This window comes from Gavia stellata, chromosome 16 (genome assembly GCF_030936135.1).
Source record: "Gavia stellata isolate bGavSte3 chromosome 16, bGavSte3.hap2, whole genome shotgun sequence".
Lineage (NCBI taxonomy): Eukaryota > Metazoa > Chordata > Aves > Gaviiformes > Gaviidae > Gavia > Gavia stellata.
The window spans coordinates 14,239,130-14,252,514 of record NC_082609.1 but is presented as its reverse complement, the minus strand read 5'-3'; the positions used below and the strand labels follow the sequence as shown (position 1 = coordinate 14,252,514).

The window sequence follows — 13,385 nt, the reverse complement described above, 5'->3', positions numbered from 1 at the left end:
GGTCAGAAATAGCAGTAGATGTAGCCATAAACATATTCCAAAACCATTATTTTGAAAAACTGCATTGGGAACCAAGTTTATAAGATACGATTATTACTGATTTATTTCTGAAACACCTCGAGTGGAGAAACCACTTTAAGGTCTAGGAGGTGTAGACTCATGTAACGAGAGTTTCAAAATTTGTTTAACAATGGTATAATACAGAGTGCAGAAGTTACTACAGAGAATGACACAAGGTACAGAAAGACATACGGAGGTGAAAATGCTTCCTTCATTTTGAAAGACTATACAAGAGGATTTTTTTTTCCTCCTCGTCTTCACTGCAGCTCTATACTATGACTAATTCAAAGGATCCACTAAATGTGCTGCAGAGACTGTTTCAGATGTAAACCAAAGCATCCATATATTCAGGCCACAATGTCCAGATCCCAAGCAGGTTTCCTTGGCCCTTTCTCAGAGCAATATGGAGCATCCACCATGGCATGAGAGCAATAAGCTTTAAAGGTGAATCGGTACAAGACCAAGCAGTGATAGGCAGCTGGTACCATCTGACATCATCTTGAACTAGTCCATTCACAGCTGTGGGGGCTCTGTTTAAGAGATGTGAGCACCAGCTACCTGTGCTGTCATTTATGGAGATTGTACTCTTTGTGAGCACTGAAGCAAGATCCATGAAGATATTTAGGGTAGCCGCACAAAGTATCATGGCAACTAAGAATAATTGGCAAAATGCACATGGTTTCAGACCCCATTTTCTATGGGTACAGAGAAGGCACCACGATGCTTCAGAGATTTTGTTGATCCTTTGTGGATCTTATCCAAACTGTATAATCAGGAACTTTTTAAAAACGGGAAGTCTTTTCATGACTAGAGCAGATGCCAGATGCCATCAGGTGGGGATGGAGACCTGAAAACTCTGAAAGAGGGCAAACCCCTGAAACTAATGGACCATGAGCAGGAAGGATGAAGATGTTTTACTAATCACAGCATACATCCCACATGGATAAATTAATCTTCCATTTCCATTCCTACAGCTCCAGCAGCTTTTTATGAGCTACAGATATATGCAGAGTAACTGGCAGAGTATTGATGAGAAGAAATTCCACTGGAAGCCACTGAAGCAAAACTTCTACATGCAATTTATCCTTCTGAATCCCTGGGGAATTTGGCAAACATACCTCAAAATAATATGTTAAATAAAGAACAGGTGCTGTTCCAAGCCCTACAGTTTTCCAGGAGACATTCATTACCAGGAAAATAATTTAGAAGAGAGGACATAACTGGAATACACTTGCTGGCCACGTTGGCATTTTTAGCTTATATCTGTCAGATTTTCCAGGATTATGCTTTTTGTACGGCCAACTGCTTAGTATTCTGATCCTGGTGCAGAAAACCATGTCAGTAAACATTTAAACACAAGTGAAATTGCTTTCCTGGATGAAGGCTTGAGTGCTTAAAACCTTACAGAATTGAACCCTAGTTTAGCTGCCTCAGCCAGTTTCCAAAGGTGTCACTGCAGACATGATGTCTCTGTTAAAGAAATAGGTTCTTCACATGCTGTTTGGAATTCTTGCAGGTAAACTAAAATGAGAAGTCCTATTTAAAATACATACTATTTAAGATTGGACATAATTTGACTATTAAGCTTCTAGGTTTTTTCATTAAATCCTTTCATTACTATTTTATTGAGGTGTTTAGAACATAGCATATGCAGGTAACAATTGCAGATAACAAATGTTTCTCAATTTTTAATCTGAATGTATATGGCATTGAATTTAATCACCTCTGCTGCTTATCTACTATAGAGAGATTGAAAGAAATAGTGCTTTGGGGACCATAACAGAGGAACTGATTTTACAGATATAGTATGTTTCCTCTTTTTTTTCTTCCTTAACAAATTGTATAATTACAGCTGCAGAAAATTTTCTCTTCTAATACTCTTCAAAAGCTTTCACATGCTCAGAACTTTTTCAAAGTTACCATGTAAGCTAAAATTCTTGGTTTCTGCCCAAAGATTAATTTTATTTCAAAGCTTAAAATATAATCCACTTTTTGAAATCTCTAAGGCTAAAATTGTTCCTATTCCCTTTTAAAATCAAATCTATATAGGGTTTGTTTTCACACATATAATCTCTAGATGACTGAATAGTAAATTCTGGAACTCATTATAGAAATAATCTGTATTAAGAAGTATACCCAGAGTAAAAGTGATTGGATACTAAGTGGTTAAAGTGTATTAAGTGGGTATAAAAGTGGTTAAAAGTGGTTGGATATTAATAGTAAATAATTTGGAATTGATTAATTTAATCTCTGAGAAATTAACTCTCTCTAGAGGCAGTGGTGGCATGTTATGAGAGGAAAGAAACACTGTCCTCACCTGGACAAAATACAGGTATCTTAGTTTTAGAACCTTTTGACATCAAGGAGGCAGAGTTGTGGATCTGTATCACAACAACCAATGGCAGAGAAGAATGTTTTCGTGTTGCTCACCATTGCCTCTTAAATATGTGTTCAGGGCCTCATTAGTTATGCTGGACTTGTAAGTTAAGAATTTGGCCCTAAAGTTTTGTGGCAACTTTATTCTCACGTGCAGTATTGGAGCTTTATTAAGGTTTTAGGTCATTTTAAGTGCATGTTTTAAGTTTTTAAAGCAGCTTAGTGAGGTTTTTTAGCATTTCCTTTAGAACCACAGAAATAAAATGAAAAGAGCCATTATTATTGTAATGTTGATTGTCCTTGCCCCAAAGAGCTTAAAAATATTGAATATGTTTATTTAATACAATGCAGTCTTTGATACTAGTTAATTATTTTGGTCCAATAAAAGAGCAGCAATATTTGTGATTGTATTTTAGGATCCTCCAAGTATTTTACTGCTGGTAACCTTCCCCTCTTCCAAATCCTTGCCTTCCAAAAAAATAGTGATCCCTTTACTATGTTACAAAACAAAATTGTAATACTCAAACATATTTGGATTCACAGCCCTCACAGGCTGTAGGAGCAAAATGCATCATTTCAGTTATGTATACAGAAGCCAAAAGGTGTCTTTTCAGTCTTCAAGTTCAGCTACTAAGACAGTTCTTGGTAGTGTAGATATTATTACATGGATTACAAGCCTCATCTTCTTTTCTAAGCTATTTTACAGCATGAACACTCATCCAGCCAAAGTTACTTATTGTAGTAAGGGAGTTACTTTCTCTGCTTCTCTCTCCTTTTACGGCATAACTGAGAGCTACTACCAGCTTTCTCACTTGTGTTCTTATTTGAGTGGCATTTCCCTGGCCTCTAACTTCCAAAACATATACACAGGCTATCTTCACTTCATGCAAAAGGTTGTCCTGCATTTGTCATCTTTGTTAATTTGATCATAATAACATCTTTCTGAATGCCTGCACTGGTTTTCTGTTTGAAGTAATAGCAGGCTTTTTGTCTCTATGTTAAAAATGCTGTATAATTCCAGCCTTCGTACTACACTTCCGTATCTCCTTCAGTTCTTCCTCCTATTTAGAGTAACTGTACAGCCTTTCTGGGCTCATAGCTAAAGTCCTTACTCTCTGTATTAAGTAACTCTAAGAGCTATCAGTGATTCATCTGTAGAAGGTCGAGCTGACTGTAATTTTAATTATATATCAATTATTTGGTGGCATTCTTTATCCACTGACATTTGTGTGCTTGTTTGCCTTTGGTGTGGTATCTATTCAGGCAATGGTTTCACAATTGTTTTGAAAATGTTGACCATTACCACAAATAAGCATGAGCTAATGATCTGCACATAGTATTATACTATTGATTTTGGGGGGTCAGGTGATTACTTTTCTGCACACAGAGGCACTTTGAATACTTAAATTTTGGAAGAATGGCTCTTAGCCCTGTAAAAGTAGAAACCAGAGACGTTGTTCAGCATAGCAGAAGGGTATAGATGATTGCAGACTCCTTGATGAACTGTTCTCCCTTGTGTGCATCAGTATCTGCTGTGTACCTGGTTGAAGCCTTTTTAGTGTTAATCTACAACATGAAGTCTTTTGTGTCTTCATCAGATTTTGGAGAGGAAAAGCAGAGCACATCTTATACCACCCTTTCATAGGATATATGCGAAATGACCAAGAGATGACTGGTCTCTTTGACCATTATGAGTATAACTCATTCTGGTTTGGTGGCACAGTTTCTCCAGCTTTTTCAAACATATGCATGGATCAGTAGGTCCCAGAAGTGCATTATCACTTAATAATGTATTGAATAATACATTGATTAGTTCAGTAAGGCTTTCTAGCATTATCTCATTAATATTAATTGTTCTCTTTCTCATTCTTTCTTCTTCTATCTCTTTTTCCCTCTCTTGAAAAATAATCTAAGGGAATTAAATGAAAGTGGAATTCAGTAGATAATCCTCAATCTGTCACAGCAGGCAGATTTCTGGTTAGATCTGAAGATGTCTTACTACAGATTAACAAAAGCTTCAAATGACCAGAACATGCTATTTGTGTTACACAATATAACATTGAACCACTACTGAAGGAAAACGTTCATTTTCTCATACCACCCGCTGTTTTCCAGGGAATTCTGTCATAAGGTTATTTTGGGTATGCACGAGATCCTCTTTAAGATACATTTCTCATCAATGTATAGAACATAGGTATTTTTCTGTAGAGCATGGAACATTCAAAAAGCTTAAGATGATAAATAGCTCAGAAAAAAGCCAGCCTTTCATCTCAAGGGTTCACACCAAAGTCCAAGATGACATTCAGTAAAAAATACAATTTCATACATGATTACCTGCATCATTTGGAAAGAGCTAATGCAAGCATAGAAAGTAGATAACTTCTTCTCATTCCATTCCTTCCAAATGCTTGTTATTATCCTTCGTATCTTTTAAATAAGGTTTTTTTTCCATATATTGATCTTTTATTTCTGGTAATAACCTGTATGTGTTGGCTTAGGTTTTGCAAAAATGCTATTTCTTTAATGTTTTGCTGGCTGTCTGCGAACAGATGAAAAATCTATCTTGTAAGAGTAATATTTAGTTTCATATACAATGGCCAGATTTCACAGCTAGGCCTACGCATTATGTTGTACTTTACTGAATATGTGTGAAAATGTCCTTCTACTAAATCTGAAAAAATAGAACTGATGCTGTAGGTAAGAAAATCTGACTTACACATTAGTGATTTTCTTCCTTAATGATAATCATTTGTTGCATTGAGATTCTTGTATAAATTACCGAAGTTCTATTACCTGCTACCACTTTGCAGTAATCGTAATGTAATGCTTACGCTGCGTCACATCAGCTGTATATTGTGCCATGTATTTTGCATCTGGCAGATGCCAATAGCAGAAGCTAAAAGCAAAAGATCAGGGCAAGAATATAACAATGCTTCCCTGGTAAAACCTCTCTGCTTCCAGAAACATGCAGCTAGAGATTTCCTGTAATGAAATGCTATGACTGAGTTTAATGGATTTTGAAGTATTTTTCTTCTTTTTGAATGTATAGAAAACTTTGGTCTCTGCATTACCTCACTGATTAGAAATAAAACCATTTTCATAAGTTTTCAGGAAGCCAATGATAATTTCATTAGGTACTCTATGCCCTTTATTTAAGAGAAAACAAGTAATGCTTCTATAGTCAACATTTTCCATGTTGCTTAGGATGTCATATGAAAAAGCATTATGCAGCTGAGGTAGTCATTTACATGGGAAGGTGTTTGCTACATTTCTCTTCTGCTTATGCAGTCACTGGTGGTTTTCAGCAGCATTAAAGCCTCCTTTTTTGACAGTAGCTATGTTAAAAATATTACCCGCTTATATAAATAAGAGGATATCACCATGTGTCAGACTGAGTACCCAATATTCAGTCTGACAAGACTCGCATATTAATTTCCTGTCACAACTACACAAATACCCCAGAATCACACTAGATGTAATCCTCACTTTTCTCTCAATAGCTTTCTTCAACCTACCACCATCACCCCTCTTTTACCTCAGTTTATCTCAGCCAGTTGGCAGGTGCTGGGACTTGTGAAAATATGTACCCACTGCCTCCCTCTTCCCACTCTTTTTTCATATGGATGAAAAAAAAAAGATTTTTTTTGTAAATTTCTCACGTTTAAGGAGATGGTTACACATTCTGATATAAATGAATTTCTAACCACTTCATATGACAAGTTTTAAAGCAAGTAATATTATTTTCTTGTTTCCAAAGATAAAATTAAATGCTGTTTTCTCCACCTCCTGGCTTAGTGCAAAGCTGAATTTCTTCTTAATTGGAAGAATCAAACAAGCTTCTGGACATCACAAATAGAAAACTGGACCCAATTCAAACAACAGCAAAGCTCCTACCTTACTGCATCAGAGCTGTTCTGAGCCAGGAGCTCACCTAAATAAAATGCCTGTAGAGACAATATGCCTCTATAGGTGTACACACTAGGTGAATCCAGACTCTCATGGTATGCTCTTTATTAGCATCATGACAATTTGTGCCATAACCCAGTATCAAAAGGAAGCCTGCAATGATTGTTGAGTTTTAAGTCATCAGAAGTCACTCATCATATTGAGTCTAAAGTCTAAAAAAATCAGTGCATTTAGAATGGACACTTTATGCTGTTCCTTTCTCACCTCTCCTTCAGCTAAAATAAAAATAGCTCTTCACCCTGTTTTTTGTGCTTTGGATATATTCACTAGGGGCAATTGTAATCCCTAATTTCATTAGTGCTCAACAAGTTTGGTTTCAGTCTCATTCTATGAAATAGGCTCTTCCTTGCCTAATAATAATTACAGTCAGCTGCCTATGGTGATGGACTCTTTTTTCCTGCAATTTATAGTTCTTTCCTGGTACTTTCTGCAGTCTTTTTATTCATCATATAATGAATGTATCTTGTTCTAAGTAAACAGCCTCCACCTTTGAGCCCAGAAGCATACCTCTACTTCCATTGAAGTTACCTGGACATCTATTTCCATCATCAGCTGTCACGTATTTTCTAAAAAGAGATAAATAAACATCTCTGTCTCTCTCTTACTGCCACAAGGTCTCCCTAGTTCTTGTTTAGAACTTCTATTCACAGAAAACAAGCTCTGTTCTTGAATGAAGAAATTCCTTTATGTCCAGAGGGCCAGGACAAGACCTATGTGCCACTTAATATCAATTTACATTATTGTCTATGGGCTGAAGTCGAGTGTAAAGTTTAAGCTGATCTTCTCTACAGAATAAAAAAAGAAGGAATGAAGAAAAAAAGTGTTTAGAGCTATTGTAAATCAGTTCGCTGGAATGTAGGTTGAGAGCTTTCTGCAAAAAGTAAAAGCATTATGCAGTGTAAGAAACACTTCTTGAAGATTCTTACTGAGTTATAATTTAACTTTGGGTTATTTCGCAGTTCTTACTTATGAACACATAACTACCTGTAAGAATGTATACTGTATAGGTCCTGGCTTTTGCCTTAGCAGCAGGCTGACTTCAATGGGTCAGGGATTACTGGGAGGATAAAACTAGGCCCATCACATGAGGAGATTCCTAAAACTGCCGAAATTTTCAGCATTAGGTAGAAGATACGGTGTTGGTTTCTTACTAGCTATAACTGGGAAAATGGACAATCAAACCTTATCATCCGTTTTAAAGGGAATTTATATTGCAATAAATGTCCATTTAAAAAGTACAATACTAGATAGGCTATGAAGCATGAAAATTAAAAAAAAAAAATTCAGTTTTAACATCCCTATGTCAATTATTTTTTTAATGTGTATATTTTCTAAGCCTGAATTCATATTAAGCAAGCCCCCAGCTACCATTGTATTCTTCACTGCCATTCTCATGTAATCTACCCCTTTTTCTGTATAAGACTGTGAATGGGGCTGCAGATACAATAGTTTGTAAAGCAGTAGTTCAGACTGTACCAATAAAGCAGAGAACCACAGTACGCTCTAGTTATTCTGTTGAATGTTTAAAAAAAGAAAAATCAAATTATCACCCTAATAGTATCTTTCTATCTAGGAATATATAGAACTTTTATATTGTGGTTGAACATAACAAGGGAATGGCTACAGGGTACTGAGCTAGCTTCCAATGACCAGGTGCATCTCCACATTGCAGGACAGTGCCAGTCACAGGTATTGACCTTAAAACTGCCTCTGCTTTGGAGTTTACTTCAATGTATCTCTACAACATACTGTACTGGTCAGTACAGATATACTCTAAGCTGGCATAAGAGGCAGAATATAAAAAAAACCAACCTTCCTACAAGCATGTGCCTCTGTTATTGCTCACCTGTGTCTAATGCTTTATCTAATCCTTTAATAATTCATGCTTTCAATTCACAATTCAGTTCTTTGTTGAAGAAAGTGGTGGTCATTACCACCATCAAATATGTAAGAATTTAATTGTACTGGGGCTGAGACTTGGAATGAGTTTCCTTTGACCAGACATTTGCTGCTTTTCCCTTCATCTGTTCACTCCTATCAGAGTCGTCTTCCTTTTTAAATTTTTGTGCAACTGTTACAGAATTTCTTGACATATGCCAACAAAGCAAATGTAGCATAAAGAGGAAAACAATATGACCCCAATCCAAATCAACAAGATATTTTTTCCAGATCAGCCCTAATCAAGAACAGTTTAAACTTAAGACCCAAAAGCATGATTTGGATGGCCATGAAGAAGACATATAGTATGAATCATATGGGAAATATTATATTAAAAGACTAGATTAATTTCCTAATCTATTTTTACTGTAGTTAGTTTTTATAATTTTTTATTAACAAGTTTCACTTCTCAGATTTTTAAGGATTCAAACTCGAACTTTCTGAAAGGCTTTCTTACATCACTTTGCATATTCATTAGAGTATTTTGGAATACCTTAATTTTGGCATGCAAGTTATGGTTAGGTGGTATAGTCACTAAAGCAGAAGTTAGTTAAAGAGCTTAATCCACACCTCCAAATCATTATATACTGGCAAGTAGGGACACATCATCTGTAATCTTTTTTTGCCCCATCAAGTTATTAATAATGAGATACTGAGAATTTTATGTAATTGTTCAAATCTACTTTAGATCAGTGGTTTTGGTAGTCTTTTTATTACAATAATAGTTGTTCCAAGTTTGTACCCCAGCATTACAGCTGATAGCAGTCAGAAATGTAGCAGGGATATGAAAAACTCAAAGGCAGTCTCACTCTCCTTGCTACCCCTGAAATGTTCAAGTAGAGTGCAGGTCCTGTGTCCACACAGCCTCAGCTCTCCTGAAACAAACGCTGTAGTATATAGGCCAGTCGACACTAAATATTTGGTTTGATAGTATCATAGACAAGGATAAAGTCATCATTTAACAGCACGTAGATTCACATCTTCTATCATGACACTTCTTTAAAAGGGACCATTCCTTGTTAGTTGAGAAATTGTCTCTTGCTGAGCAACATCTTATTCCAATAACGCTCCGAGTGACTTCAATGGGACTTCTGACAATATTAGTGCTATATGCTGCGTGAAAGTATTGGAAGCTACTGTATGAAAAACTACAGCTGCTGGATTAATACCACACTGATATTAGCAACCTTCACAGTAATTCTAAATGACTGTTCAGCTGAGGTATATTCATTTTAATCATTGTTATTATATCACTTATCACACAGTGCAAGAACTCAACTGACACTGCTAGGGCTTTACAAGAGCAAAACAATTCTATTTACTCCCGTGTTCAGTAATTTACTAGTAAAAATACATATATTCACATATGCACCAAACTATTTTGTTGCTAAAATGGTTGCTTTATTTATGCATTTTTCTGATCAGTCTTGACAATTTTCAGTTTTAGGTATCTAGCTGCAGCATAGAAACATTGCCATAACACTACTTGGCCACTAACGAGTGAAAAAATAAAAGTAGCTAGTGTCCAGCGTTTCACATCTGGACATTGCTTTGCGCTGTGTTCATGTGATTTTTACTGACAATTTGTTAAAGCTAAGGACTATGCAGAAATAACTAATAAAACCTATATGTAAATAGTGTGCAGAGTATAGCTTTAAATCTCTTTGAATCTTTGCTGGTGAGTGAGCTTTATTACGTGTAACATGTTAATTACCTATTATATGTTCAATAAGTGTAATCAAATAATTCCAATTAAACCCCATATTGAGGTATGCAAATATTAAACTATTTCATTTACATTTTTAAAATGTTTCTAAACCTCAAAATTTTGATGCACAATTTTCAGAAATTTGGAGTTTGGTTTGACTCATTTTCACTGAAACACAGCTTCAGTCAATATGAAAGACTGCACAATGCTGTTACACTAGTCTGAGTGATAAGATGATGGGGGAAATTTATGCAAGAAGTTTGCAGTACGGTTATGAATGTCAAGAAACAAATTGGAAGAAAGCACTTCCTAAAACTTTAGTGTGCACATTTGTAAGGATGTACTCTGTGCATGTGATAAAAATAATAAATAAAATTATTGTGAAGGTAAAATACTGCAGTGCTGTAATATGACATTTGTTCTAAATTCATTCAAATTATGGTTTGCTGAAGTCAATGCCAGAATTTTAGCTACTTCCGTTAGTGCCTGAATGATGCCTTAACTTTCCTCTTCTTTCTCTAATCGTCTAAATATCAACAATAGTGCAACAATTAATTTCTCTACATAGTAATCTTTTGTATTAATGAGGGGAAAACTACTGCACAACATTGGTAATCAATTTTTATGAGTTCAATTACTTTGATCAGATTCTGCAAATACTTAAACTTTTGTGTGTATTCTGATTGATGTCAACACGTTTATTCACATGCGTAACATGGAGCACATAGGTTAGTGTTAAGTTGTGTTGGCCTTTAAGAATTTCAGTGTCCAAGACAAGTGACACATAATACAAAGATATTCCCCTCCTTCTGAAGTGTTTGATGAGTTTTTGACAAAGAAAAACTTTCAGCCTGGCTGTAAATAAACGGTATCTAAGTTCAACTTTTGTAACTCTGTCTTGGTCCATGAGCTTCCAAAACTAATAGTAAGGTTTCTCCCACAACAGAAGGAGAAAAGTGTCCTGATTATTAGAATTAAAATCATTTTTGCATGTTGACTCATTTAAATTATTTTCATAAAGCACTAAGGATAATACTCCCCTTTACTTGTAGCTTTTAAATACTGTTTCTCTGTCTATTATTTATTCTTTAAAATTGTGAGGTCAGGAAGCTGTCAGAGGAAACCATCTTGGCTATCAGATGGCTATGAACAGAAGACAGAACCTTTTACTGAGGTAGAACTTTAATTTGCATTTTGAAGAGTTTCTTTTAAAGCTTATGAGATAATTTTGGCAAAACTGCTCTCAGGCTATGTTATTCTGAAAGATGAGTGAAAAGAAGGAAGTGTGTTAAAATAAGTATCTGGGATTATTTTGGTGGAAGTTTTATGTCAAAATGATCTGAGAATAAAAGCTCATTTTCTGGTGCTATATTCACATAGTAATCTTAAATGATTCTGTAAGAATCAGAGACACCTTACACCTGTCTTACTTCCAATAAGAAAGTATCCTTTGTGGTAGGTTCACCAAATTTTATTTCATTTTCTTCTCCATTTTCCACCATTTTAAGTTTCTTTTCACAGGAATTCTTCACAAAGTGTGAAGAGAGTTAGTCTAAAACCCAGCAACTTTTAATTTCCCTGGCCAAATAATTTTGGCCTTTTATTTTGCTTAGAACTAAAATCCTACCACTGCAGCTACAAAGTCTGGTTTTTCTTAAACAAATAAAAGAAAAGCAAACAGAACCCACTTTTTAGTGTGGTAGTGTCCAGGTACAAGGAGGGAAGAAGGAAAGTACATTTGAATGAGGAGCTTGTATGAATACAGCATTAATAGTAGAAAAGAGAGTGGGCACTAACTTCTCTAATGTATCAATGACAACATGGCTTATGCAGCTGTGAGGAAGACTCTGTTAGCACTCGAAAGGCCAGGTACTCTGTAATGCAGTGCTACTTTCTCATCTAACCTGTTAAATGCACAGTCCACAAATTTTTGCAAGAATGTCTGGTTCAGCGTAATGCTTGGCACTGCAGCAATACTCACTCCCCCCCCTCCACTGTCTACTCATCCACATATAAACTCCTTCTTCCTCCGTTGTTGAGATTTTCACCTCTTTACGTTTATGCATACAATACACATATGCAGCATGCACAGGTTGCCTGCAAACCGTACATGTGCAGTGGGGGGGGTAACTGCTGTTGTAAACATTCATCTCATAAGATCAGCGAACAGTATTACATCCCATTGCTGGTTCCATGAGCATGAAAAGCATTTCAGTAACTGGGAATGCCGGCAGCGCCTCTCCGCCTGCCCTGGGCGGGCTGGGCAGAGCTCCGCATCGCTGTCCGCGGCCCGAAGCCCTTGCGCTGGCTCCCGGCGGCGGCAACAAACCTGCGCCGCTTCGGCGCCCCTCGCCCAGGCACAGCCATGATGTGGCTGCTTAGGTGCAAACAAGCGTGAACGCACTGCCATTCTGCCCACAAAACACAGCTGTATTATAACTCCATGCACAGTAGCAAACAATAATTCAGAGATAAAAGGCTTCATTAATATGGCATCAAATTCTATGAAACACCCGGCATGTACCACCATCACACACACCCGCTGCTTACCCTCCCTGGCCATTTCAGAGCGACAACAATTGTAAGAGAAATAAAACATTGTAAGATCTCAGCTGCTAGGAGATAGATGAATGTAATGCCACTATCCAAACCTCTGGCATTCTCACCACAGCTCTGCAAATTTGCAAACAGATTCTTCACCCCCCAGCCCTCCCTCTCCCCCCCCCCCCCCCCCCCCAACAGAATCAGAAAGCACATCTTACCACTGGATGAGAGAGAGGAACAGAAGTGCCCACACCATCATTTTGAGAGAAAATGCAGGATTCAAGAATGCAGTGCTCCCCAGGCTTGTTGGATTTGGAGGAATCTTTTTCAAACACCACCACCACCACCCCCCCCAGTTTTTTCCCCTTTCCTCTCAGTTGCAGATGGATCCGTCCCCTTCTTTAATTTTTTTTTGGTAGTGGTTCTCCCCCCCCTCCCTACCAGGTCCCGTCAGTGGGATGATACATTGCGCCCAGCTGCGGGAATTAATATGCAGGGGGACAGAAATTAGATCTGCACAAACCCTTTGCAGATATAATCAGAAAACGTCAGCTCAGGCAGCAGGCAGCAGCTTCCAAATCTAGGGGAATAACATAATTGGGAGAAAAGAAAAAAAAAACAAAACCACAGACACTCACAGAATAAAAATAGTCAAGGAAAGACGAAACACATACACATACACACATTTACAGAACCACTCACACACATGCAAGAAAATCCGATAAAGCAATAGAAATAGTAAACGAGAAGAAAAAAAAAAGAAAAGAAAGAATAAAGCAATGGAGCTTCTGCC

The 13,385-nt window shown here is 36.9% G+C and overlaps 1 protein-coding gene across 1 annotated transcript in view; it reads right to left on the bottom strand.

Moving 5' to 3' along the window:
* The window catches only part of GABRG2 (gamma-aminobutyric acid type A receptor subunit gamma2), a 68,972-nt gene extending 56,064 nt beyond the window's left edge, over window positions 1–12,908 (bottom strand). Inside the window, exon 1 of the mRNA XM_059825653.1 lies at window positions 12,811–12,908. Within this exon, the coding sequence (XP_059681636.1) occupies window positions 12,811–12,851 (41 nt within the window). The 5' untranslated portion in view covers window positions 12,852–12,908. The remainder of the gene's footprint in view (window positions 1–12,810) is intronic.
* Between the last annotated feature and the right edge of the window lie 477 nt (window positions 12,909–13,385).